At 41.4% G+C, this 27,285-nt stretch overlaps 1 protein-coding gene across 3 annotated transcripts in view; it reads right to left on the reverse strand.

Moving 5' to 3' along the window:
* The window catches only part of ARID1B (AT-rich interaction domain 1B), a 764,650-nt gene that overhangs the window by 660,026 nt on the left and 77,339 nt on the right, over nt 1-27,285 (reverse strand). For all 3 annotated transcript variants that reach the window (XM_069234667.1, XM_069234666.1, XM_069234669.1), the window contains exon 2: nt 26,803-26,997. In XM_069234667.1, the coding sequence (XP_069090768.1) occupies nt 26,803-26,997 (195 nt within the window). The remainder of the gene's footprint in view (nt 1-26,802; nt 26,998-27,285) is intronic.

A 27,285-nucleotide genomic window follows, 5' to 3' on the forward strand; every position in this document is an offset into this window, starting at 1 on the left:
CCAATCCTGGGTTCTTGCCGCTCTAATCCTCAACTCTCTCAGTTACTCGAGCACCAAGGAAACCTGGGTCATGTACCAACCATTTCATTACACTGAAAGAAGCCAGTTATCAGTGTGGAACAACATCAGCATCATCTGGATTTAGAAACTGTGATTTGACCTTCCAATCTTGAGGTGAAATAATCTCTGAAACAGACACTGAAAACCACAGTCCGAGACAACAGGTCTATACCTACAAAGTTGAGAGTACAAATATGACTGCAGACGCAAGGCTCTGATTTGATAATAGCAGAGTTCCGAGCAGGATGGAACAACTCGCACCATCAACAACAGGTCTGAATCTATAATTAAAGCTACAAAGGAGGCAATTTTGGAAGGAGGTATAACAGGAGACTGGAAGAAACTGAGTTAAACAGGGTAAAACAGGAGACCAAGTGATACTATTTAGCTTAGCAAAGACTACTTGACAATTTAACGTCACCAAGGTCACAATACTGCAGTCTGGATGTTTATGAACTTAATGCAATCTGGGTAGCCTTCAAGATGAAGCCTTCATTCCTCACCAATGAAACCAATTACACTTAGCCACAAGACTACACTGGTTTGTAAAAGGAAAGGCCAGGCACTGGAATTTTTAGGTCGAGCGAGCGAGCAAGCGCTTTGACTTGTTCTAAGTATTGTGGGCTTTTAACCATGGCCACCTCAAGCCTATCACTAATTGCTTTTGGGTTTGCCTTTCAAAACTCCTTTCATGTCATTGGTAACTGCTTTACGTTTGTCCCACCTTGAGGCTGTTTTTGGCCCACCTTGCAGACTGTTCCTGTTACAGGAATTACTGCACAATTGCCGATATACTTCAGCATGGGTGAAGTATTTCTTTTGTCTCTCCTTTTCGTGCTGCCTGGCGGCCATGGCGCTCACATCGCAAACAGGTACAACAGTTTGAACTCGATCAGCGGTATTGGACCGCTGGTCACGTTGTTTGCATTTAACCTAAACAGAGTCGTTTCTTGTGGCTCCCCCCTTTAAAACACTTGAAATTGGTGAATGTTTTACTAAAACAGAAATCCTCAGAGCCAAAGTGGCTCTCCCGGCATAGAGGGAGAGCCGATACTAAAATCTACAATATTCATTGCACTCTGGAAAAGTCGACCCATCATGCTTTACAAGCATTCTTTTTCATAACATTTTTGCTCTTAACTCAGGCTGTGGTGGTCCTACCACAATGGGACCAGCATGCAGTGCTCTTTCTGTTTAGGTAATTTCTGGGTCCCCACACTAGGGTAGTTGAGACCCCAAAATATTAACCCATCCCACCATGTAATGTCTTTTTAAGCACTCATGGCTGGAACTTTCCCTTTATGGCTAGGAATAGCTTGTGTTTTAAGGGCCTTGTTTGTAATTTCATTACAGTAGGCCTGTTAGTCTTGAATATGTGTAATGTACTATGTCCTTTACAGGCTAAATAAACGGTTACACTGCATTTCTTTCTGTATTTTTTGTGTGGTTATCCCTTCGAGGGCTAACTATATAGTTACATGACAATGTTTCTTCCAAATGCTTTTTTTATTGTGGTGTCCTCTAGGGGCTGTTCTGACCATTGCAGTCACCAAAACTATGGCAAAGTGCTCGTCTTGACGGATTCGACAGTCCAGGCAGTAAAGTTTCATGAACAAATGGAGTGACCCTCTTGTAGAAGCTTGACAGATGTCAAGGACAGGCACTCCACACACCAACGCAGTAGTGGCCACTTTGTCTCTAGTAGAAATTTCCCACACGCCTTCTGCTTCTTATCCAGTGAGTAGCAGATTTTTATGCAGAGCACAATCCAATTGGAGATGCTCTGTTTCTGCACTGCCCTACCATTTTCCATCTAACTAACCCAACGGAGAGCTGATCGTCTACTTGGTGTTCTTTGGTATGATCGATATAAAAGGAGAGGGCTCTTTTAGGGTCCGGACAATACAGCCACTCCTTCTTCTTGGAGGGGTGAGGTGGAGCGAAAAATGTCAGCGTGATGTTCTGGTAGACATGGAATGGGGTCATCACTTTCAGCAGGAAATAGGACTGGGTCCAAAGAGCCTGTTTGTCTGGGTAGAAGCTGGTGTGACAAGGGTTAATAAAAAGAGCTTGAAGCGGGCTTACGCTCTTGGTCTCCCGGTCAGTCCTGATCTTCTTGAGAACTTGGAGCAGAAGTGGTATAGATGGCAATGCGTGCAGTAGTCCAGAGTTCCAATTTAAACAGAACACATCTCCTTGTGAGAGCTGCTTTGAAAACTCAAACATACAAAACTGCTGACACTCCATATTTTTGGAAGTGGCAAACAGATCGAGCTAAGATTTTCCCTATTCTTGGAAGAAACATCATGCCACCTCCGGATGCAGACATCATTCGTGGCCTCTGAGAAATCAATGGCTGAGCTTGCCTGCCCTGGCATTCAAAGATCCCATCAGGTGTTGAACGACCAGGAAGGTGCCCTGACATTCCAGCCATGTCAGGAGTCATAGGGACTTCCATGGCTCCGCTCTGCCCAATATCACATAGGGGTATAGCTGTCCATGAACACCTGAAATATTCTTCCCCGATGAATGGGAGGATGGCTTCCAATGCCAAGTGGACAGTCCTCAGCTTCAGAAGGTTGATATGAAGCTGAGATTCCACCAGAGATTTCCCCTCTCCCAGGTGGCCGCTGAAAACCAGAAGTGATGCTATGGTCACCACTGTCAGTTCTGTGTGTGGAAGGGAGAGAGGTCTGCCGCTGATCCAATCACAGTTAGTCAACCACCACTGCAGATCTTTTGCCGTCTCCTTCAAGATCTGGACCAGGTCTGAGAGATTTCCCTGCTGCTTTGTCCACTGGGAATTCAGGTACTACTGCAGAGACTGCATGTGCCACCTGCTGACTCACTGAAATCCAAGACTGGGGCGGAAACACCAGGATCAAACCCTTAATATCCTGGGCACTCCGCTCATAAAGGTAAGCGCACAAGTGCACCATGTCCAGAATGTCTCTGATTAAAAGGAGCGCCTGAGAAGTCAGGTGTGACTTCAGCATGTTGATAGGGAACCCAAACGAGTGCAGAAGGTTTACCTAGGTCTGAAGGTGGATGAGGAATGCCTGAGGCCAGTCCATCTTCAACAGTTAGTAATCAAGCTAGGGGAAGACTGGAACCACTGACCTCGACAGATGTGCAGCAACCACTGCCATCACTTTCGTGAACACCTGAGGGGGCACTGGTGAGGCAAAAGGAGAGCTCAGCAAACTGGAAATGTTCCTGGTCCACCCTGAGCCGCAGGTAACTCCTGTGGGCCTGCAGGATGGAAAGTGGGAAAATACACGTCTTGAAAGTTCACTCTAGGATGCAAGGCAGACAGGACATGAGCCAACGTGCGCATCTTGAATTTCTCTCTCTGTACAAAGGAGTTGAAAGGGTGAAGATCTAGGATCAAACAGAGGCCTCCTACGTTTTTTATCCTTTTGTGGCACCAGAAAATAGTGAGAATAACAACCACTCCCTAATTTTGATGCTGGCACTCTCTTGATGGGTACCCTGGAAAAAAGCACCTGCAGTTTCTGAAGTAGCAAGGAGAAAAGGTCCTTCGTCAGGATGGTGGTAAGGGCAGCAGGGTTTCCTGGAATGGAAGAGCATAATCTCCCTATAGGTTGGTGAGTACCCACTTCTTGACGTTTATTGCTTGCCATTAGGGCAGGAGGTGCCTGATCCTGCAGCTAACAGGATGGGTGTGCTGTCTTGAGGGTTTGTTAAAGAGGTTTGGGGGCTGTGGCATCCAGAGGGCCTGGGAGTGGACAATGCGCTGGGTGTAGGATACATGTCCTCTGTGGGGTCTGTGTCTTCAGCAGTGAAAACACTGGGAATCCCATTGGCCTGAGGAGGGGGGTATAAGGTTGGAATTGCCGGCATGCTTGGAAAGGGCAAAAGGAGGAAAGTGGTTGGTGTGAGCCGGCTTAGGGATCCAGTGGTGACCCGACTCCCCTCAAAGCACTAGAGCGCCATGTTAGCCTTATCAACGAAAAGGCAGGAGCTGTTAAAAGGCATTTCTATCAGGGATTATTGGCCACCCCCTGAAAACCTATCAATCTCATCCATGTGTGGGGACAGAGTACCACCATTGAGGCCAGCACCCTGCCTAGCGAGTCACTGGTGCCTAGTCCACACCAAATGGTGAACTTTGCAGTGTGCTGATAATCTTGCAATGCCTGGTTCAAGGTGGCCCAGCCCTCTTTTGGGAGCATGAGCAGCAGCTGCGCAACCGTGTCCCACAGGGGGTTGTCAGTGTATTGGGTCAAGAGGAATAAGATGCTCTACAAGTGCAATGCCAGGCTGGTGAATGAAGAGATCTTCTTCCCAAATCTGATTTCCCATCTCAGGGGTGCTAAGGAATGCGCTTAGGTTAAGTTTGCCCATTGTGGCCTGTACCACCAAGCTCTTGGGAGAAGAAGGACGAATGTCCGGGGCGGGACGGTGGCTGTGGACTACCATCCAGAGCATGGGAGACACCATGCAGGGTTTGGTCTAGGCCTCCAGGAGAACAGCAGTGAGGGATTCATTAAAGAGAGGTGTGGGCTCCGCTGAGCTCTACCCTGATTGAGGCACCTCTGTCTAGATGTTAGTCTTGACTCCGACAGAGGGGAGCAACAGATCAAGGACCTCTGCTGTCCTTAGCACCACCATAGCGAATGATATTCCCTCCTCCATGGCAGGGCCTGGAGGAGAAACCAAGCCAGGAGATGTGTCCAGGATACTAGTGTTGCCCAGCTCTTCATACCAGTTCTCCTCCTGGTAGGATTCATCCTCCAGAAGACCACAGCCTTCCTCATCATAACCCTCTCTGGGAGGGTTGGTTTGTCAAAAAGTTGACGCAGTCCAGACGGAGCTGGTGTTGACATCGAGCATCATTGTCTAGGAGAGGAAGATGGGTTCCTCTTGATGGTGCCAGAAACAGCACAGAGGAGACTGGAACCAGCATAGGTGCCTGAGCTGGCATCAGTCCAGATGTGGAAGCGGATCCTTATGGCCTGGCTGGCTTCAGGGCAGGACCCGCAGGCAGTAACCCAGCAAGGGTACGTCGTGGCTCCATGAGGCCTAGAGGTGTGCCAGAGTGAGCCTTTGGTCCACAGATGGAGTGCATGGTGTCCTAAGACAACCTGAGTTCATCTGAGTAGTGCTACCCGATTTAAGACATCACCTGCCGGGGATTACACTCTTTTAAGATGCCACATGGCCTAGAATTTAGACACCTGTCTGCCTAGTAGCGAATACCTTATGATGATTCCTACTGGGACATGAGCATCCGCCGAACTGACTGTTGGGCATGATAAGGGGAGGGGGCAGACAATGAAGGGTGGGTTTCACATGTTGTTACGGATGTGACTATATAATTGAGACTTTGTACACTGGGGAGATTATTCTCCTAACCTGGATTGTTTGATGGCGACTGGTGATGAAAATCAATAAAGCCTACCTGAGTTAGGTAAGGGTCACCCCATCTCAAGGGAACTTAGGGAAGTGTGGAACAGACTCAATCACCAGCTTTGTGGACGGGGTGCAGGAGTGGGGCCTAGAAGCACAGTGTCGGTTATAAGAAGCCAAAGAATGCTTTGACTTTTGTGTCTCTTTTACGGACCCAACTTCAACAACATTGACTTGAAGTGGGATCAAAATCGCCTCCCGGATAGGCTCTGCAAATGGGCAAAAGATCTCCCTCGAGATGGGGACCAAAAATGGCACTCAGCCATTTTCTGCCAAATAGCCTGGAGCTTCATCGCCATCTCACAAATTGCCTTGAGATGCATCAACTTACAGTCAGTGCATGTCTTGGAGCTGTGACCCGACCCCAGGCACCATAGGCCAATCAAGTGGTAATCAAATACAGACATCTGTCTGTGACATTTATCACATGGTTTAAATCTTGTGGGCTTGTTGGGGGATATATCCCTCACACTGTGAGCAAATCTAAAGAAGAATTGACAAAAAGGTTGCACAAAGTGGTAACAAAAACGACTGATGGACCTCTCCGGATCCACACTGTTGGTGCACAAAGATAACAACTGATGTCAGTGTACTGAGGTGGCACCTATAAGGGCACCACACACATCACTTCTGATGCGGACGACATCAACACAGAGCTGTCCACCACAACCACCTAATGGCGTGCAGCAGTATTGATAAAGATTTTCCAGGTCTATTTAGTCCGATATCTGGAGAATACTCCAAAGTGAGGAATCTGCAGTGAGAAGTCAGAAAAACACGTTCCAAATCCAAACAGACATTTGTAGGAAAATTAGTAAACATTTTTTATTAAATATAAAACAAAGAAAAAACTCACCATTGAAAATATTACCTTACTAATATTTCTGAATAACCACTTCCACTCCAGCACCCAAGAAAAATCCATGCACTTTCTAGCTACTAATAAGTTATCATTTTGATTACCTTATTTGTCAGGTCTATTATTAATTGCTAAATTCAATGCATATTCTTCTTAAATATGAAATATAATGTTACTTATATTCAAAATGGTCATACAGGATTTTTCATCCTGTACTGGTGATTTTGCAAGTTTAATACTAATAGAACATCAAGCTGCAGGCAAACGATTTAGTAACCTCAGCCTAAGCCCCCAGAGGTTTATAAAAATGTCGGTCTGGCGTGGCTATCCACTGAACTGGCTTTTCATCCTTTTTCGACTCCCTTGACTGTTATGGCCAAAGAGCCGGAGTGTTGCTACATTTTTTTCATCTTCAGTGCAGTTTCTGTTTATTAAGTTCCACTAGCCCAAACCCGAATCAAAAATCAAGAACTGGTATGAGCAAAACAAACACAGTTTTTGTGGACATTTAGTGAAACAAATTATTTATGAAACGGATCCTAAACAATTTTCCTCGCTACTCATCACATCAGAGGACAGAATAGAGCAGTTGCTGAGATGTCTTATCTGGTCCATTTTGGAGTCCTTAGTTAATGGTTTCAAGTGATAACTAAGCTAGCCGGAGAGTACACACATGCATTTGTTTTACATCAGACTATATGATAAATTGCTTACCGTTTAAGACAAATCTGTTAAAACAGTCCAAGTTTGAAACTGCCACTCATGGTAAAAAAGGGCATTAATCAGTTACAACGTGCCAGCTTAGTGCTTGATTCTGTGATAGCTCCTGCTAAAGGACTGGTGGGATGTGTTGTTTACAGAGGACAGCAGAATATGATTTCTTTATGTTGCACATTCCAGCACATATCATTTGTAAATGTAGCTTAAATAAGGAGCCCATAAAATTCAACATTTCTTGTCATTCTTTAATTTCTATTTCAAACACTAGGAAGGAAGAGTAGTGCTAAATGATGCAGTCTTCTGCTTCATGCTTATTTGATTCTGCCTCAATTCCACAAATCCTGTTTAAAGAGTATGGTCACAAATAGCGCTTGGACCGGAGGTCACTTCTCTGGAGCATATGTGAAGCAATACATAAGCAAGCAGCTTATCTTCAAAGAAAGTAGCTCATGTAACTCACAAATCAATTTGTTGGGATGATCCTAAAAGAGCAGTTATTTATGTCCGTGCCGAGGCATATCACATCAAGGCTCAACTTTCATCAACAGGAGGACATTTTCTATCTCATTATTAATGGTGACCACAGCACTCAAAACTGAGTGGAAAGATGTGTAGACATTCTACCTAAAATGAAGGGGCACGAATGTGCCATATTCACGTGTTTCATCCTACTTTATTATTAGGCCAGCTTTTATTTATTCCAGCTCTCAAATCAATAGCTTGGTTGTACTTTTGAAAAAGGTCAATGAGGAATGTTGAGAGAACCTCACAGCTTTTGTGAACAAGTTAAAAGAGCATTCGAGGACAGGGGTTAAACAAGCAGATATGACAAGAGTACCTGCGAGAGCTTGTAGAAATAACTCATCCTTTTTCCTTTTACCCATTGATGTCTACTACAGCCAACAAGGTTTAAAAGCCAACCCCTACCGAAAAATAGACCCTCTAAATTAGCATATCATTTGTTGTAAAGTTCCCTCAAGAGCATTATTGAGAGAGTTGAGAGACTGTACACCCAAAACCACCAAGCATAGATCTCGGTTCCTGAATACAATTTTGTCAGGATATACAATACTTCACCATGAAAATAAATCTACTGCCCACTAACTTTTCCTCTTCTCCCACCCCACTCCAAAACTGCATTGACTATAAACATCATATAGGGTTCATCTGCAATAAAACAACCCTTCACTGCATCCAAACAAGGACCACTGCACCAGATGTCATCTACCAGATCTACTACCAAAATTAAAACTTTAACTTAACCCTTCTTTGGCTTACCTTATGAAGAAACCACCTGAGCCTAAGTCTCTTTCTCAGAGCCTATACAGAAATGAAGGCAAAATGCTTTAGTTGCCATCTCCCTTCTAAAGAAGAGCAGCAACATATATGTTCAGCCCAACTCAACATAAGTTTGTTACAACGGTCACTTAAAATGACTTGGGAGTTAAAGCAGTACAGACTTTTAAAAATAAAATATTGAGCAAGCACACTAAATTAATGTCTCGCCCAGTCAGCGGCTACAGCTCACCTTGTACGGCTCAGTAATGTCACGTCACCTGCAACGTGGCAGAGAAAGAGGCTTTTGAAAAAAGGGCACACAGGTTGCTGGCTTTCCTTTCCAGCTCAGCATCAACGCTGTCTCTTACCTGCTCTCAACCTTACCTCCGTGCATTTGGTTCCACCTGTTGTGCATCACTGCCTGCAGTGCCCCAACTTCCCATCTAAATCAAGCCTGTGCTCCCCTCAGACAGTGTGTCCCAGACAGCCTTGCCACACTTCATCAGCATCGACTCTGAGCTCCAAAGAAGCCAAGCTGCCTGCAGAAGGGCATTTATAAGAAAAAATGCAGCCCACATACCTCATCAGGGATTTGCAGTGTGATTTACATTTTGGAAAGTAAGTCTGATTGCCAGGAGATAGAAGGCACCCGGAGAACAATGAGGCAGGGGCATAAAGGGTTTTTTGAAACAAGAGTAGAAGTTCCAATGGTGCAAAGACAGTGGTTTTAAGGAGCCACATGCAATATTTGCAATCTGAGTGAGATTAAAATTTGATATTTTTAAGATTAGTTAGAGATTAACTATATTTAATTGGCCCTTTATTGTTAGTTTTTGTGTCCACCCAACAGTATTTTTCTTTGCTTGGGCTTTTTTCTGAAGGCAGTTGAGCTTGTCTTAGGAAAAGGGCTCTTCCACAACACAAAACTGTATTACATCCATCCCTGCTGCGCAGAAGCCCAGAGATTTTTCCTAGTCAGTTTCTCTCAATTCCCACAAACTTAGAGGGCCATAAATAAGGTAAATCTTGATTTACACCGTTTTAAAAATCTACATAAAATATAAATGTCAATACACCTGCAAACTTCCTAGAGTGCTTGTGGTGAGGGTGGCCAGTTGTATTGGCTTGACCAGTATTTTATTCTCCTGGCCAGTACAAAAAAGAAGAAGATCACCCCATGCCAGTAATTGTTCCTGTTATCAGAATATACTTAAAATAGCAAACATAGGTAGAAAGAGCTTAAAAATGTGTTGTAAAGCTGCCTATCCGGTCCATGCCTGATAGTTAGACAAAGGTAGAACAGCCATGTTAAAGTTAATATTGACGATTTCGGATTAATTCTAGTTAAGTGACATAGGACTTTTCAAGAACCTTAAAAGAAATGGCTGGTATTTTTCTCTGGGAAAAGTGGCAATCCTGCTTGTGATACATTGTGACCTATTTCCTTTATAAACAGGATTCTAATGTAAGCATTTACTGCAACAAAATAAAACTATCTGGCAGTGGCAAACGTGAGGTGTGGGCTCGCAGTTTATGAATAAATTTACCAAAGTTCCACTAAACTTGGTAATGACCTGATAGCTATAAACGTTAATGCAACACAGCAAGGGAATTTGATGCCTTGCATCAAAAGGAGCTAGCAGAAAGGTGCCATATCTACTAATTTCTGCTCTATAGTAGCACTGGCACACTTTTGGCTGCCTAGCACCAATGGAGACACACTTGCACCAAGTTACAAAGCAGTCTCTGTGTTGTGGTCAGAATAGATTTTGTGCAGGAAAGTATAACTTACTGCACAAAAACTATTCTTAGATGCGTATTCCTGTTTGTAAGTGTGCTGCAGAAGAGAGCACACATGCAAAGAGGAAGTAACAAGGAGAAATAAGGCTATTTTTCATCATTACGCAAGCTTCCGGCAGGTGCACTATTCTGGCACAAACCCAAGTTTACTGACTTTAGTAAATACAGGTTTGCGTCAAAATACATAGGTGGATGCACAGGAATGCCCATGCTCCACCCATGTAACGCCTTCTTGAAGCAAGGTAATGTAAGGCAGGTTATGTGCTGCCTTGTGATGCTTTTGGGGTAAAATCATCTGCATAGCCACACAAACTTTGATTTGCATGGCTTTGTACATTTAATTACTGGGCTTTCATATATTGTTAACTTTGTGTTTTCTTTTTAGCTCTTAGTGGTGGAGCAGTCGTGTAATGGAAAGAAGTATATACTATGCTCTTGTGTGCAGTTTTGGCTTGCTAAGAGGAGAGGGAATGGCGAGTCACAGTCATGAGCCAGTGGAAGCTGTCTATTTCACCCTATCTAAAGTATTTTGTGATATCGGAGAAGGTGGCAGTGAGCTCATATATCACTTTATCCTTATAGCCAGTCATATCGGGCTATACTGGCCTTTAAAACCCGCTCCAGCATTAAACAAGGTAGTGGGACTTTAATGCCAGTATAGCCCAGCTATGGCAGGCTATAGGGCTATTAGAACATTCCGCCACTAGAGGACATAATGTTCTAATAAATAAATAAATAAATAAAGGCCTCACCGAGCTGAGGGGACTGAAAACCCTTCGGGCTCCACGAAGCCTCTTCACAGCAAGCAGCAGTGAATGAAAACATTGGCATGTTGGAGCTCCAGGCTTCTACCAGCCATTAGAGGCCAGAAGCACTCCATTATTTTCAATGGAGCACCCAACATTCCAATGTTCTAATATGTGTTAAATGGCAGTCATAGGTCATATGTGGCCTGCATGGGCTTCTAAACTTCAATTTACTAAATGGAAGTGGCAGGCTATTCTGAAGTGCCACTATTTCAGCTGTGTGGGGGGTGGCAGAAGGGATTTAAGGGAGTAGATGCACTGTACAAATGTGAACCTATTTTATTAAGAAAGTGTGGCCTCGTCATTCTTTCTTCATGCTACTATTACTCTCAGGTAAGGATGGCTGTATGTGAGAAATGTGATACAAACATGTACCATTTGTAAATCAGTAATATCTAGCTATAACATTACATACATGAATACATCTAAACATGTGCAAATTGGGCTTTGTGAAAACACACATTGCCAAATGAATACTCAAGGTACACATCTCAATTTCTTTAACATCAGATTTTATTTTTAAGCATGCCCCCCAAATAGCAGCACACTGGTTGTGGGCAGAGCTCTGAAACTCAGCTAGGGTTGTGCCCTTTGTTGTAGGACGGGGTTGTGTCATCAGTCATGATAGACTTATGCCATCGGTTTTGAGACAGGGGTCGTGCCATCAGACATGAACACAAATCCCGTTTTTCATAAGAAACCCAAAAGAAATACCATACAGCTTGGCCACAAAGTCTTCCAAAAAATCCAGACCCACAAAGAGTGAACACAGTGTGTTTTCAGGGCTTTGTGGGAAGAGGAATATGCTTTTGTGGAATGTCCAAAGGAGGAAAAGAAAAGGTATATGTCCTTAAAAGATCTAACCTGGAGCGGGACTATAAAGCCCAGCATTCTGTATTCACAAAAAAACTCCCAATGTCATCAAAACTGCATTCTACAAAAGGGGCATCACTGAAGCAAGGCCTTTTGTACCAAAAAAGGGCCTTTCTGCGTCAGATGGAAGAATCTGAGGCTGTAACTGAGGCACTGTTCAAGATATGCTACTCGCTTGTAAAACATTAAAAGAAATATATTTACAGAAGCAGGGCTGGTTAAGAAATATTTCCTTTCGGCAGTAGACATTTTATTTTCCAACAATTAAAAATAAATGTGACATTATGAAGGAAATAGACGCATTACAACCGTCTGATTCCACATGTGCATGCAGGATTGAGTGGGTGGGTGACAATGTTCTAGAACAAGTCATCCACTTAGTCAAACTGTTCCCTTTCTTTAGCATTGCTGTTGATGAGTGAACAGATGTAGGTGATGCAGCGCAATTAATCATTTGGGTGAGGTATTTGAACAAGCAATCCTTCCAAAGGAAGAGCTCCTCAGCCTTTTACCACTGCACAGTCACACGAGAGGGTGTATTGAATAGCACGTGTAATTTCTACCAATCTCATCACCTGAAATTTTAGAATCTTGTATGTATTACTACAGCCGGGCAAACTCCATGGTTGGACATGAAAGAGAATATGCATCACTGCCAAGAAAAAGCTTCCATCATCCACTTTCATTGATTATCACTGCATAATCTTTCAAGAATCACTGTGCTAAAAAATAAAACAAGGACATCTAAATTATGTTATGAATCGAGTAGCAAAAATTTAAATTTTATTCGAGCAAAAACACTCAACCACAGACTTTTCCAATTATTTTTGCAGCAGGCAGATACTTAAGATGTAGATCTGTTGCAGCTATTGAAGTAAGATGGTTGAGCAAAGGTGGAATTCTGGAAAGGATTGTTGCTTTGCTTCAAGAATAGAACAATTTTTAGTCATTTGCGAGCAGTCCTTCCCAGAAAAGTGTGGCTACATAAGCTCACTTGCTGTACTTTCTGTGTTTCATTTTCTCATATTTCAACGCACTCAATCTGGTGCACCAAGGTAGACAGAAACTTGTGCCCTAAATGAGGAGAGCCATCTATTTTTTCCAAAGGAAATTTGATCTGTTTGATCTGTTCAGAGAGCTGCTGGAAGAGGTTGATCTTACACAACCTTGAGAGTAAAAAAACATTTTAAAAAATATTGCTGAGTCTCAACCTGTGTGCGTATCTGGGGGAAATGTCAATGGACTTAAGGATGTGATTTTCTCTGTTTAGAGTGCTCACCCCACTGTTCAGGGTTAAAGAGAATCAATGGATGGTTAGAGCAAGAAATCTTTAAACTGTCGAACATCTTCCTTTAAAAAGGACACAAGCTGAGATGAAACTATCTGACATGTAACACAGCTCCGTGCTTGTGTCCTCTTTCTTGGGGAAGGAACCAGAAGATTTCTGGCAGATTGTGCCCTCTGAAAAATTCCTGCTCCTTTTTACATTAGCACAGAAATTACTTTCTAGGTTTGGATCAACCTATGTACTTGAGCATTCCTTTTCCACAAAGGGTGTTTGAAAAAATAAAATAAATAAGAAAAACAAACAAACTGACTGATGTACAGCTGGATAACCTTTTGAGGATTGCACTCTCTGAAAAAGTTTCAGATTACAGGAAATTAACTGCAGATATGAAGTGTAAAATTAGCTTGTAAACTCTGTGCCTTGAAAAAGACTTACGCTGTGTCTTATGTGCCTTTGCACTTTGTGTTCTACATTCACTAAGGAACCTTCAAATCATAGGAACACTTCTTGAGCAGCATCAAGATTGGGAGACTTGCACTGTAACTCTTCCACACTGGATAACACTTTGCATGTACCCTTCACAGAATCTATTGACGTGTGACATGAAGGAACTACTTATACCCCAGCTACTTTCCATCTTGGTCTTTGAATATTAAATTAATGGATATTTTTTCAACATTGCAAGTGGGGCCTATTAATGAAGATGCATTGAGTATCTAAACAAAAGGCTACTTTTATCAGAATAAAAGACATTATAAAACATACTTGGTTGAACTTTTAATTGACTGAGCTTATATCAATGTGTGTGATTTACACCACAAGATGCACCATTCTTTATTAATGAGCTGAACATTTCCTTTGGTAGGATTACATTTCAAACCAGCCACATGTTTTTTTCCAAATGCAGCATTTTCTCAATATTATAGAAGTTTTTTAAAGAACTAAGTAATCCAAACCTATTTTTGTAGTTTGTCAATGCTGTGCAAGGTTTTACACATTGTATTAGTATTCATCCACCAAACTCCCCACCATGTCAGGTCTTGCCTGCCCAACTTCGCCAAGCCCCAATCCCACCTTGCCCAAAACATCGGTCATCTGTGCAGCCCACCGTGATACCTCAGACCGTGCGTTTCGGCTTCTGAGGAAATGTTTGTGAGCACTCATGCATTATACAAAACATTACTTTGTGTCCATCAAGTATGATTGAGAATTTGCAAAGTGACAAAACTGGCAGAGTACACTTTAACCCATCCCTTCACATCGAACCACGTCGTGGTCTATGAAAGGCTATACATTAGCCTTCTTGGCCTCAAGTCGAAAATCAAACATAAGATGGTAGAGGAAGCTGAAGAGTGCATTTACTGATTCTCTAAAGAGTCTGGCAATGTTCTGTGTATATTTCTGAGTTACTTCACCCTGAAAGACCTGCATCAGTCATAGGTTTACAGAGAACGTGCAATTAAAGAAACCAGGTATTTCACCTTCATTAAATGACCTTAAATGCCTAGCACATCTTTCTTGGTTTTTTTTCTTCTTTTTAGTAAGCTTAAAAAAACATTTTTAAAAAAAGAGGCCATTATATTGCTGTCAATCTGCATATATGAAAACATTTTGAGTAAAGGATTCTGGGTCTGCAAGATCACAAAATATGTGGTTTAGCTATCTTTTTGTATGTCTTTGTATGGGACCATTGGCTCCTAGCACACAACATCAAATATTGACCTGCTTTGATCCATTGGTTGCAAACCCTTCAGCTGCTTTATCAGACTTCCCAGTGCCATCTTCACTGAACAAGGGCAAGATCTGGGAACAGTGCGAAGGATGTTTTGTGGAACTATGGCAATTATCACTGAGGCATGGTGTACATTTCAATGTGAGCAGAGTACCCTTTAATAAAAAACAAAATGCTTTCACAAAATTGTCTTCAGTAGGATCAAACCTAACAAACCTAGGCAGACATATGTGCATTGTTTTTACTGCACTCCGATATAGAATGCACCCTTGTGGATAATCAGCATCCAAAACAACCAGGTTAGACTACCGTGGCTTCATCCTTTAATATTCAAGATAACCGACCGCTGTGTTTATTACTCTTCATATCTGGCATTTCTTGTCACATATTTTTAAAGTACTTTGTGAGGCGTATCATGGCCTCATGTTAACTTTGGAATATACAACATTTCCACTGAGGAGCAGGTGGTGAGCTCCACTGTAGGTATTGCATTCACTTTGACCAGCTACATCTAACAGGACTTGAGTGATTTTGCTCATTTGAGGGGTGTTATGGTAGTGTTCCTTACATTTGGTGGCTCCCTTATTTTCTATGTTAGTATATATTATGATTTCCATGGTTTCTTCAGAAACTCATAATTCGTAACACTACACTAGCCCTACAGACGAACTAAGGTGCTTGATCTACCGCAGGTGGGATTTCCCCCCTCATTTACATCTAAAATTGGAACATTCTAGAGTTACTCACCTTTTAAATAGTTTAGTGCAAGGATTATGCTTTATACTTTCTTTGCTGTTTGTTTATACAGCATCTGTGACTGTGGGATTGGATCAGTAATATTTTATATGTTTTTCACTATTACAATCACTCATAATATTTCTAGGTACAGATATAGGAGTGATGTTTCTGTAATCATTTTTCTATCTTACATACGCTTACGTTAATCTTTTTTTGGTGCAACTGTTTGCAAATCCTGCCGATACACACAAAATGTATTTTTACATGAACACATCGGTGTATCTTTCGCTTTTCTTCAGTGTATGTACACTGCCACTGTGGACTTAATTTCAGCAATATAAATACACTAATGTGTATACCTAGAATGTTTATGTATATTAACCTCATGGACTTTGCATCCTTAAAAAGAGTTGGATATAGACTAAACATGTGTTGGCTGTCACAGCAATTCAAGAATTGGGCTTTTTAACAAGATACATGGGATTACTTACAGAAACAAACGTGAACTTTAAGCCAGGATTTAAGGGGCTTTGTGCGTTTTCCAATAAATGAGTCACTGCTTCTTGTATACTTACAGATGAAGACTAATTAATGTCTGCAATTTTTATGTGCTTCAGTATTTTAATATAGGACTTTGATGTTTACATTCATATTAAAGTATCCGAAGTCATAGGTGCCTTTAAGTTTATAAACATTTTCGCACTCTGAGCAGCATCTACCATCAAAAAATTAGGCCAAAGAAGATGAAGGGACCCAACGTGTGGGAGCGGCAACTGTGGGTACTGTGATATTGCTATGTTTGACCTGGAATGCCTCGATCAGCTGGCTTCAGATGTTAATTGTTAAATGTGGTGCTATGTTTTGTACCGAAAATTTGCATAAATAAAGTTTAAAAAAAAGATATTTCCCAGAACGTCTGTTTGGAAGGAAAGACCCCAAACTTAAGGTGCAAAACAAGGTCTAGATATTTTCAAATAAAAGTAGGATTTAGGCACATGCAAATGGATCTAGATTAAACAAGGGATGCACAAAGAAGTAGGTGCTTAAGACTAATGAACATTCAGCTGCTTAAATATAAATGCCTTCAAAAAAATCTCACGCATATACACACAGATCTATAAACAAAAAATTCAGCCAATACTTTTTTGAAATGAGACCCATAAACCATTTGCTGCAATTTAAAATGATTTCCGACGAATGGCACGTTACAGGAAGTAAACCCACTGAAGTACAAGGCTATAACTCTGAGAACCGCTAGCTATAAAACAAATGAAAGAATCACTCCGAAAAATCAATTTGTCTTTTTTTCTTTTTAATTAAGCTATGTCTCCTCTAAGGAGCTGTCTGACCAAGTTCATTTTGATCTTAACAATTTCACACAGCAAACAGGCTAGTTCTTAACTAGAAGGCAGTTGGGAGTCCCCTTCTGTTCTCTATTACAGAAGATGGAATCAAACTACAATCTTAAGTTTGAACAAAAAACAGTGACATTCCTTTAAAAAAAAAAGAGAGAGAGAGAGAGAGAGAGAGAAAACGTGACAGAAAGGAGAGGAAGGCTATGCTCAAGCACTCAGTTATCTCTTGAGATTTGTCCAATACATCCAAATTGTTTTAAAAAAAAATAAGAGCTAGGTCTACTATGCTACAAATATTTTAAATAGGGCTCACTCTTTTTTTACCTTTTCATCTGTATTTATCCATATTTTTCCACATAATATTGGTATTTATCTCTTTTTATTATGTTCTAATATTACTGGAACTGATCCACATTTATTTTTATTTTCGAAAAAATGAATTTCCACATCATTTATTTCCACATTTATTTAACCATAATGCACACTCACGCAATGAGTTGTAAAGCGCTAAGTAGCCATACACAATATAACTGTCTCGAAAGATTAGCATTCCAGGACTAGCACATGAGCAAATGGCCACTAATTAAGTTACACTGGTAAATCTCATCCATTTTTTTCCGATCTTAAAATGTTTAATATGCACAACTTTTGATCCAGCACTCGTGACTGACAACATAAAGCAACATTCAAAGGATCTGCTGCATATATTTTTTTTATACCTATTTTTATAAATACCAACAGGAAAACGGTGCTGGGCCTTCCTACTAACTTGCAGCTTTACTGATTAAACTATATTGTGTATTAACAACAATCTGTGAACATTAGGTTTCAGAAAACATATTTATCATTTCACTTCACCAAATAAAGTGTTCTGATTTGTTTTCGTTCTATTATAATATGTTTTTCATCACATGGAAATACAAAAAAAAAAAAAAAATGGCTTTCGCAGCTGAGATATTCTGAAATGCTTGTACATTGACCGAATTATTAAATGTTGTGTGTTATGAAAAACCAGACACCCTACAGCCTTTCATTTCACATACTTTGTACAGCAGGTCACATAATTCACCTTATAAAATCCTGGAACTCTGCAGTCAGTGGGAAAAATAGCTCCACCTAATAAAATATGACTCGCCATAGTGAATGGGCAAGTGGATTTTTCGAAGCCTGATCTAAATATTTTATGGGGCAACCAGTTTAACATTGATTACAAAGACTACAGACCCAATGCAGTCCTCGGGAAATGTATTCGCCCATTCACTATGGGGAGTCAGATTTACTTAGTATGAGCTTTTTTAGGGCCTTCTCGCCTGTTCGGGCGAGTTGACAAATACCAGGTGTTCTATTCACTCAGAAAGCGAATGGGGGTATTTTAAGAAAGCGGTCAAAGTCTGTTTGTCTTCATACATGTACATTTGTTTCTCCGACTGTGAAGTTAGAGGATTTTGTAAAGTGAACTGTGTGGCAATCGTGCTGTGCAGTGTGTGGAATAAAAGGTTGTACGATTTCATGCTTTTTTCCTAACACCACAACATTGAAATTGATAAGTTAACTGTATAAACATTACTAAACATATTTCAGTAGTTAAGAAGGCACCTTTTTGTAATTCTGTGTGGTGAAAAAGAAATATCTTTATAGGGTCAAAACAAATCAGAACACTTTACTAGGTGATGTGCAAATGTTAAATATGTTTGCTGAAACACAATTTCCAAACATTGTTTATGCGCTATATAGTTTTATCTGTAAAACAGCATGGTAATGGAAACCTTTGTAGCCATTTAAATAAAAAATGTGCTGTTTGTAAATGAAAGTGCACTACCACATCAAGCTTTAGCTATATATATTTATTAATAGTGAGGTTTTAAGCATGAACTAGGAAATATCCTGCCTCTACCCTGATGACAATGCTATTAGTGAACTAAGAGGCAAGCCAGGGGTCATGTCTACCATATATGTGGGCTCGATCTTATTATACATAAAGAAAGTGTTTAGTATAGTAAAACAAAAATTTAAAGTTTTCTTATAGCGCAGAAACGGTGAGCTTGCATATTTGAAGGTGCTCTCGTATCAGATAATGATGGAAAAGGCAGCTCCATAAAGCAAAAATATTTGCCTGGGATCAAACAATTTGATACCAGTTTACTGGTCAAGTAAATTACAGTTAGGTCAAGTACATTATACATGTTACTAGACCTCTGAGGTCTAGTAACATTTTCATGATTTTTAGAGGCCTGCAATGCGTGTGCCAACATTTGAATATGCCAAGGTCATAATCAGCCCCTCAATGTGGGGATATTGTGAGTTGCACTGATAGTGGTATAGATATACAATTTAGTGGTGGTCTCACAATACAAAACTGCAATTTCTCCATGACTGGTGCAGTTGAATATACTAAACGATTGACATACAAACAGGTGCACTACATTTTCCAATGTTGTAAGCCTGACAGTTGCCATAAGAGATACAGCACAGACTTGGGCAGCTTTAAACACACCCTGTACAGTAAAGAGGAAAGCTGGTCTTGATACAGAAATCAAGAAGCGGTCTATGAAGACTGTGGATGTCCACAAAACCACAACAGATCTTGGAAAATTGATAAAGATTTTTATGAAGATGGGAGTTAAACGTACACTCTTAAAAGGGGGTATTTGATGGGCAATGAATTAACTATGTCAATATCCTGAGGCAGAAAGATGTAGTATGGGTTTAAATAGGAAGTACTCTTCCCTGGTATGTTTGAGTATTTCGATAACAGGAAGTGTATACACCAAAATGGCAACAGCATTTTGTCAAACCAAAGAAACAATTTTTGGGACTTGAGATGGATATGGCTACCTGGAAAGGTGTAGTGAAAACTGATTAGACTAGGGTCTTGTTTGGTGTTTGTGGTGAATGAGGTTAGGAAATAACTATCCAATACAATCTGAGAAAATATGAACAATCACCAGGTGTAATTGATACAAGTAACACTGTGCATTACAGGAAATGTTATCTAAAAGTTAATAAAGAGACTAGCTGTGGTAACATTGTGATGGTCAAAATAGTCACAGAGGTTGACTATTAGAATACAACATTTCTCATTGAAATATTTTTTTTCTAGCCACACAGTAGCAGTTATTGCTTCCTCTTGATCAAGGTATATCCTTCAATCAACAACATTTTGATGCAGAAACCTTCTACGAGTGATGTTGCTAATGACAAAATTCTACATATTTCTTGTTCTGTCACTATTAATTACACAACTTGGATAAGGACACAAAAGTTGTCTTACCCTTTTTTCGCTAAATCAAGTCAGCCAGGAAAACCTAGAACTGGCTCAGTCAGCAGCAGAAAACTGACGATCACTAGTCGCCGTAATGCTAAAGTATTCAGGACTGCAGGGTCCTAATACTCATCAGGGAACATTGAGAAATGTTATGTGTAAATGTCTATATTTCAAATACTCCTTGGTCCATTTCCGGTTTAAGAGATGCATGATGTGATCTGCTGATAACAGTCCTCTCTATTCAGAGGATATTGTATATTAATAGAGTACTGTGCAATGCTTCTAAACTTCTCTGGTGTACTCAGAGGTTAATATATGTTGTTTACAACCTTCCTCATGAACTCTGAAAACGTACTTATCACATCTTAAGAGAATACTGTTACAAGCCTCCACAGTGCAGATGTTAGTGCCATGAGTACAGTGCATTCAGTGCACAGAGTACTGTTCCAAGCTCAAGCACCTCCACGTACACAGCGATGTTATGATGAAAAGCTTACAATCTTTGTGTGGACCTAAAATATACTATGCAATGCTTCTAAATCTCCATGAATGTATATGTCCTCCAATCACCTTATGAAGCTTTGAGGTGCACAGAGTGTTGTCACATAACTGCAAGCAATTCCATGACTAAAGAAAGCACACAAACACCCCCATTTACACAAAGAGGGTACTGTACTATACTTATAACCCCTCTTCCCCCCTGGAATACAATGTGCCACGCTCACAAACCTTCATGAATGGACAGGGTCCTGTGTCAAACTTACAAAGCTTTATATTCATAAAAGTGCTGTGACAGAACTTCAAGACAATTTGTACATGGTAAAGATACTGTGCCTCACAAAGTGGTCTCAAGAAAACAGAGCGCTGTGATATGCTCAGAAACCTCTATATGTGTTTGGAGGGAGTACTGTCCTTTGCTTACAAGCTTCGAAAGTTGCATGGAACCGGAATTTGCCTATTTCGTGAGATTGGCTTAGCTGTGCATTTTCCGAATTCCAAATCAGGAAAAGAAAAAGCCGTGAGAAGCCTACTGTTAGACCTGGCAGCCTTAGGGTGGTCATCCCCCAACTTTGTGCATGCCTCCCTACACTATTCTGACACTGTTTTGGCTGGTTTTAGGACTCTGCATATGCTCTCTACCTTGAACATGGTAACATTGGTTCATACCCAATTGGCATATTTAGTTTACTTGTAAGTCCCTAATAAAGTGTACTACATGTGCCCAGGGCCTGCAAATTGAATGGTACTAGTGGGCCTGCAGCACTGTCTGTGCCATCCACATATGTAGCCCCTTAACCATGTGTTAGGCTTGCCATTGCAAGTCCTGTGTGTGCAGTTTCACTGCCACTTCGACTTGGCATTTAAAAGTACTTGCCAAGCCTTAAACTCACCTTTTTCTACATTTAAGTCACCCTTAAGGTGGGCCTTAGGTATCCCATGGGGCAGGGTGCTATGTAGGTAAAAGGCAGGACATGTACCTGTGTGTTTTCTATGTCCTGGTAGCAGAAAACCCCTTAATTCGGTTTCCACTACTGTGAGGCATGCTCCTGTCGTGCTTAATTTGTGCTTGTTGATTCCGGTGCAGAGCACCGGCCCCTTCTTTTCAGGGCTGGCGCTTATTTTTCTGTCTCAAGCGTTTACTGAGAGCAAAATACATATATGGGAAAGGCGGAGGAAGGGAAAAACCGAGAAAGCATCGCAATGGGAGAAAGCAGGAAGCTGCAAGAGTGAGCTGAAGGGGCAGGGTGTTACTGTAAATGGATTAAAGAGGCCCGAAGTGAATTCAGGATTACGCTGACTCCGCGCTCGCACATTTAATTGCAGCAGCTGGGTGTTCAAGAGGAGAGCTTTCGGCACCAGCACGTTTTTATTTAAAAATTAAGTACTGGGGCTATTGGAGTGGTAGATTATGATCAGAAAGGAGTAACCAGGTCATATTTAGTATAGCCAGAATGGTAATGGAAAAATCCTACTTATTGGTGAGGTTGGATTTTATATTACTATTCTAGAAATGCCACTTTTAGAAAGTGAGCATTTCTCTGCACTTACAATCAATCTGTGCCTTACAGACTGTCTCCAGTCCACATCTGGCTGGGCTGGTTAACGGCTCCCTTGTGCATTTCATCCAGCAACTACAAACACAGGACACTCAGTCACTCCTGCACTCATCTGCATACTAATTGGGGCTTCCTGGGCTGGAAGGGTGGAGGGCCTGACATATTTCAAAGGCTAGCGGCATGGCCCCACACAATGGACTGCCAAACCCCCTAACTGGGACCTGGCAGACAAACCTGTACTGAAAGGGGAACTTGTACACTTCAAAACCACTCTTTGAAGTCTCCAGCACTTCAAAGGCATTTTGGAGTATATCAACTGGGTCTCTGACCCCACCAACTCAGACACTTCTGAACCTGCAACCTGTCAAAAGGAACCACCTGGTGGCCCAAAGGACTCATCTAGACTGCTTTGCTGTGAAGGTCTGCTGCCCTTCTGTTGACCTGTTGCCCTCTGACTTTGCTGAGAAGTGCACTCCAAGGGCTTGGATTGAGCTTGCCTCCTGTTTTCTGCTGTCTCAGTGCTAAAAAGACTTCATCTTGTCGAGGGAACTCCTTGTGTGCCGAAAATCACTGCACAGCCTTCCAGAGCGAAGATCGACAGCGCCTGCATTGCGACCGGAAATTTGATGCACAGCCCTACCGGTTCACCGCAGCCAGACTTCCTTAGTGAAGAATTGATGCAGTGTCTGCCGTGCAACAGAAAATTCTACACAGCGCCTACCAGATTGAAGCAACGCCTCCGACTTCTTCCCGCACGGCCAGCATTTTTCCCACATTGTCGCTGGGCAACCAAAGATCCTCGCACTGCAGTGAGGAACCAAGAATGTGTGCCAGAATTCGACGCTAAGCCCCTTACAGTGTGGAAAGAAACAAACCATCATCTGTACCAAGTGGAAAGTCCGACTCACACCTTATTTTTCCACGCATCTCCTCCTCTGCAGTTTCCATGCGTGGTAATTTTGACGCAAACCAGGTACTTTGTGCAAACAAGAGACAACTGTTGATTTCTAAGATTTAAGACACTTTTTTAATATTGCAAAAGTGATATCTCAACTTGTGTTTCTTGAATCTTTATCGTTTTTACATTAATTTAACCAGATAAATATCCTATATTTTTCTGGACCAGTGTGGTGTATTCTTGTGGTGTTTTCACTGTGTTACTGTATGATTTATTGCAAAAATACTTTACACATTGCCTTGTAAACTAAGCCTGACTGCAGAGTGCCAAGCTACCAGAGGGTGGGCACAGGATAATTTGGATTGGATGTGACTCACCCTGACTAGGATTGTGCTCCCTATTTGGACAAAGGTCTAAACCTCTGCCAACTAGAGATCCCATTTCTAACACCTACCAAATGTAGAGCAGAATATAATGATACAACGTGGAACACGACTTAAAACTGATATACATGAAAAAAGTACACAAAATCCCAATCCAAAGCCAAAGGGTTTAAAAAAAAAAAAAGAAAGGTGCTCCACACAAAGGTGGAGGCAAGTCGGGCTACCATCTCACTGGTGAAGTGGACAACCCCCATGTGAACTCTTGGTGAACTTACACCAACCTCCATCTTGAAAGCTAAAGATGTAGAAGCAGCTAAAAAGGGGTCAGTGCGCTGCTTCACGAACCAACGTACACAGCCTTGGAGCTTGTCCAAAGACAAATCAAGCCTACGCAGCACGCCTGTTCAATAAAGACCTTCAGTGTCACATTTAGCTATTCACTTTTCCCCTGACAAGTATTAGTAGTCATAACTACAGTGCTGTGCCAATTATATTAATGTCTCAAAGAAACACAGATAGGGCCGTCAGACAATCACTGCACCAGGCCATTGCCAGTTTTCAATTATCCATCAATTAGCAAATGGAGTGATCAATCCGACACAGTCATCATACTAGAGCACTGTCCCCTCCTTCTCACCCTAAAAAAACAGAAATGATTTAATAATTTTGGCGCATTACACAGCAGTCCAAAGAGCATACTATTCCAAATAAAGGGAAGAAACTCACAGGCTAATACAGAGTAGGACAGTGGCCAAAAAGCACCAGCCTATTCCTGACGCGCAGTGATCACTTTCATGTAGGTCCTTTGTAAGTCACTGTTTTTGCTAGAGATGCAGTACAACACCTTATTACAACCAACGGTTCTGTACAATATGTCAGCATTTGGTTATATTCACAATAAATAACAGGCTACTCAATAGACACTTATTTATTTGGGGTGAATGGGAACAAATTAAACAAATATTAAAATATTTAAGACGAAATAGCCAGCAATATCAAACATTGGGTCCTTATCTTGTGGCTAGTTCTGCTAATTCCTATAAGTCCCTGCGGATGTACTACTCTTTATGGAAGGAGAAGGGGTAGAGATTAAGAATATTGCAAAAGAACTTCTGGCAGGTATACTTATTTAAGATGGCAAGGAAACAAGAGATCACGAAACAACAGATCGCGGTGGCAACTCCAGATTAAAATGTCAACTGGGAGATAGCAGCGTAAATTGCGAGGATGACTGTTCTTAAAGGCATCCAGCACTTCGTGGATCCAGCTGTGGTGGATGCCAGACTTGGGTGAACTAGCTTACATCACAGATCAGCCTGCACAGGATGGAGTACTGGTGATCGCAATATGCGTTAACGTAAGAGAAGACCAACATCATTATTCAAGAAAAGCAATGCTTGAGCGAAACTGAAGAACTAGATAAAAAAAAGACATTCGAAGGGCTGCTTGGCACATTTAGGAAATATCAACCTGTGTTAGTAAAATATCAGAACATATATACATTCGTACAGTATTATGGCCATGGCCTGGTTAAGCATCCTCAAACGGGGCACGAGCCTCAAGCTCCAAGATCAATCTTCCAAAGTACTTTTCCTCTGACCCCGCTTCCCATAAACATAGTACCTTTTTGGGAAACACACCACTTTCAATGCAAAATGCTTAAAAAAAGCAGAAATGGGCTTGTGGTGGTGGGGTGCAGGGAGAAGTGCTCCTGTGAAGGGCACAAAAACAGCACCTGCAAAAGGTTAGCAACTATTGCTTTACTAAACCAACACACCACACCTTGTGATGTCATCACACCCAGTCAGACAGTACACATCCTAAAGAGGCCAAAACACCAAAAAGAGGCATCTTGTCACTCATTTGGACTGCCTCTGCAGTGGTGTGGCACTTGCATCACTTCACTGTGTTTAGTACTGTTCATTCTTCAGGTTCCTCTTAGCCTAATTAATATATGTACATCATAAAAAGGAGTATGCAGTTGGTCTTGACACATGCACATAATACTCAAGTGCCACAAAGGCCAAGGGGAAAGATCACATCATATTTTTGGTAAACACACCACTTTCAATGAAAACTAGTGAAACTGGCAGAAATGGGTTTGTAGTGGGGGAGGCGGGGAGAAGTGATTCAGTACACTGATAACCTGAGGTGAGAATCCACATCTGTAAGCACATTAGTGATCCCAGAGGAGGCACTCCAACAGCACTGGCAAGAAGGTAACAACTAATCTTTCACTAAACCAACAGACCACGTGTTATCACCATGCCCACCTAGCCCATCACACCCATCTCACTCAGACTTCTTTCACCCTGGTATTACATTTACATCACTTCACTATGTTTAGTAGTGCTTTTAATTTTACAGTTTTTTTCTCAAAGTCCATTTCTTCTATGGCATAATGAGGTAAGTGTGTATATGTATCTCCGTAACAGCCAATGGGCACATATTTTAAGGTAAGCTTCCAATAGAGTTTCTGCAATAGGGATGTGCAAACCTCCAGAAAGGCATATGGTACAGAGGTTCTCAAACTGTCCCACAAGAAAGATGTTTACTACACAAAATAATTTTTACACTAACTACCACCGGAGCACTTTCATGTCGTACTTTTTTATTTTGCCTTTGTTTCAATTTATAATCTCTGTTTATTTCTCAAAAGGTGTCTAATTTTAGGCGTGTTTTATTTTTACTTTAATACATATATTCACCTCTGAACATTCTCTGTATTCTGTGGCCACAGGATAGCCCGAGGTTCCACCCCATGAAACACGTTGCTGAAGTGCCACTGATGCCTAAGAGATACTGGTGCTATTTTTCCTAATACTTATGAATTTATTCACATACTGCACATAAAAACAAGTCGTGCGCAGTCAGCTACTGATGTAATCTTGTGTTATATGCACCGGACAAATTGAAAGACGTTCTTTCACATAAATTACCAAATCACGAATAAATAAAATGAAGATGGTCTTCACAAATGTACTGTAAAAGCATTTCTTTAGAGCGCTTTAATCAATGCGTGTGTGTTTGATGTGGGGGTGTGGTGTGGGGTGCGTGCTAGTGTGAGAGTGAGACTGAGTGCGAGAGGGGGAAGTGTGTGAAAGCATGAGTAAACTAAATAATCTACCGCACTACTCAACACAAACGAGGGTCATTTCTTTACTTCAAAAAAAGAATACGCAATACAATTGAAACGAAAAATAAAATTATATTTTACGGTAGTATAAAGCTGAATTAATGTTTTTGTAAAAACATACCTGTTGCGGGGGATACTGCATTCCTCCTATTGCACCTGGTCTTCCTGGCATTACAACAGGATATCTCTGTGGAACTGAAGGTGCATATGCCTGGCCAGAGTACGGATTATTCTGCTGTGTCGGTGCCGGGGAATACGGGTTGGTGCCCATCCCATAATGCGGCCTCTTCATAACCATTGGATCCATTGGACTGCCCTGAAATAAAGAACATTGAAAAATTTAAAAGGCATTAATTAGCAGGTAATCATACCAAGAATACTTATGCGAACAGGTTGACAGGACTGAAATAAGTAACAAAGAAACCCCAAAAACTACACACCTTATCTTTGGTAATCCAGTACTAATAAATAGCACTAACCAGGGAGGTGGCACAATGCTCTTTTACAAGTCCAAAAAAAGGACTGAGTAATAACAGTTCAGGAAATTGAGCTATTGGTCTTCAGTCCTGCAGGCTAAACAGGCCTGGCTTAACCATCCCACCTC

The sequence above is a fragment of the Pleurodeles waltl genome, chromosome 5 (genome assembly GCF_031143425.1).
Source record: "Pleurodeles waltl isolate 20211129_DDA chromosome 5, aPleWal1.hap1.20221129, whole genome shotgun sequence".
Lineage (NCBI taxonomy): Eukaryota > Metazoa > Chordata > Amphibia > Caudata > Salamandridae > Pleurodeles > Pleurodeles waltl.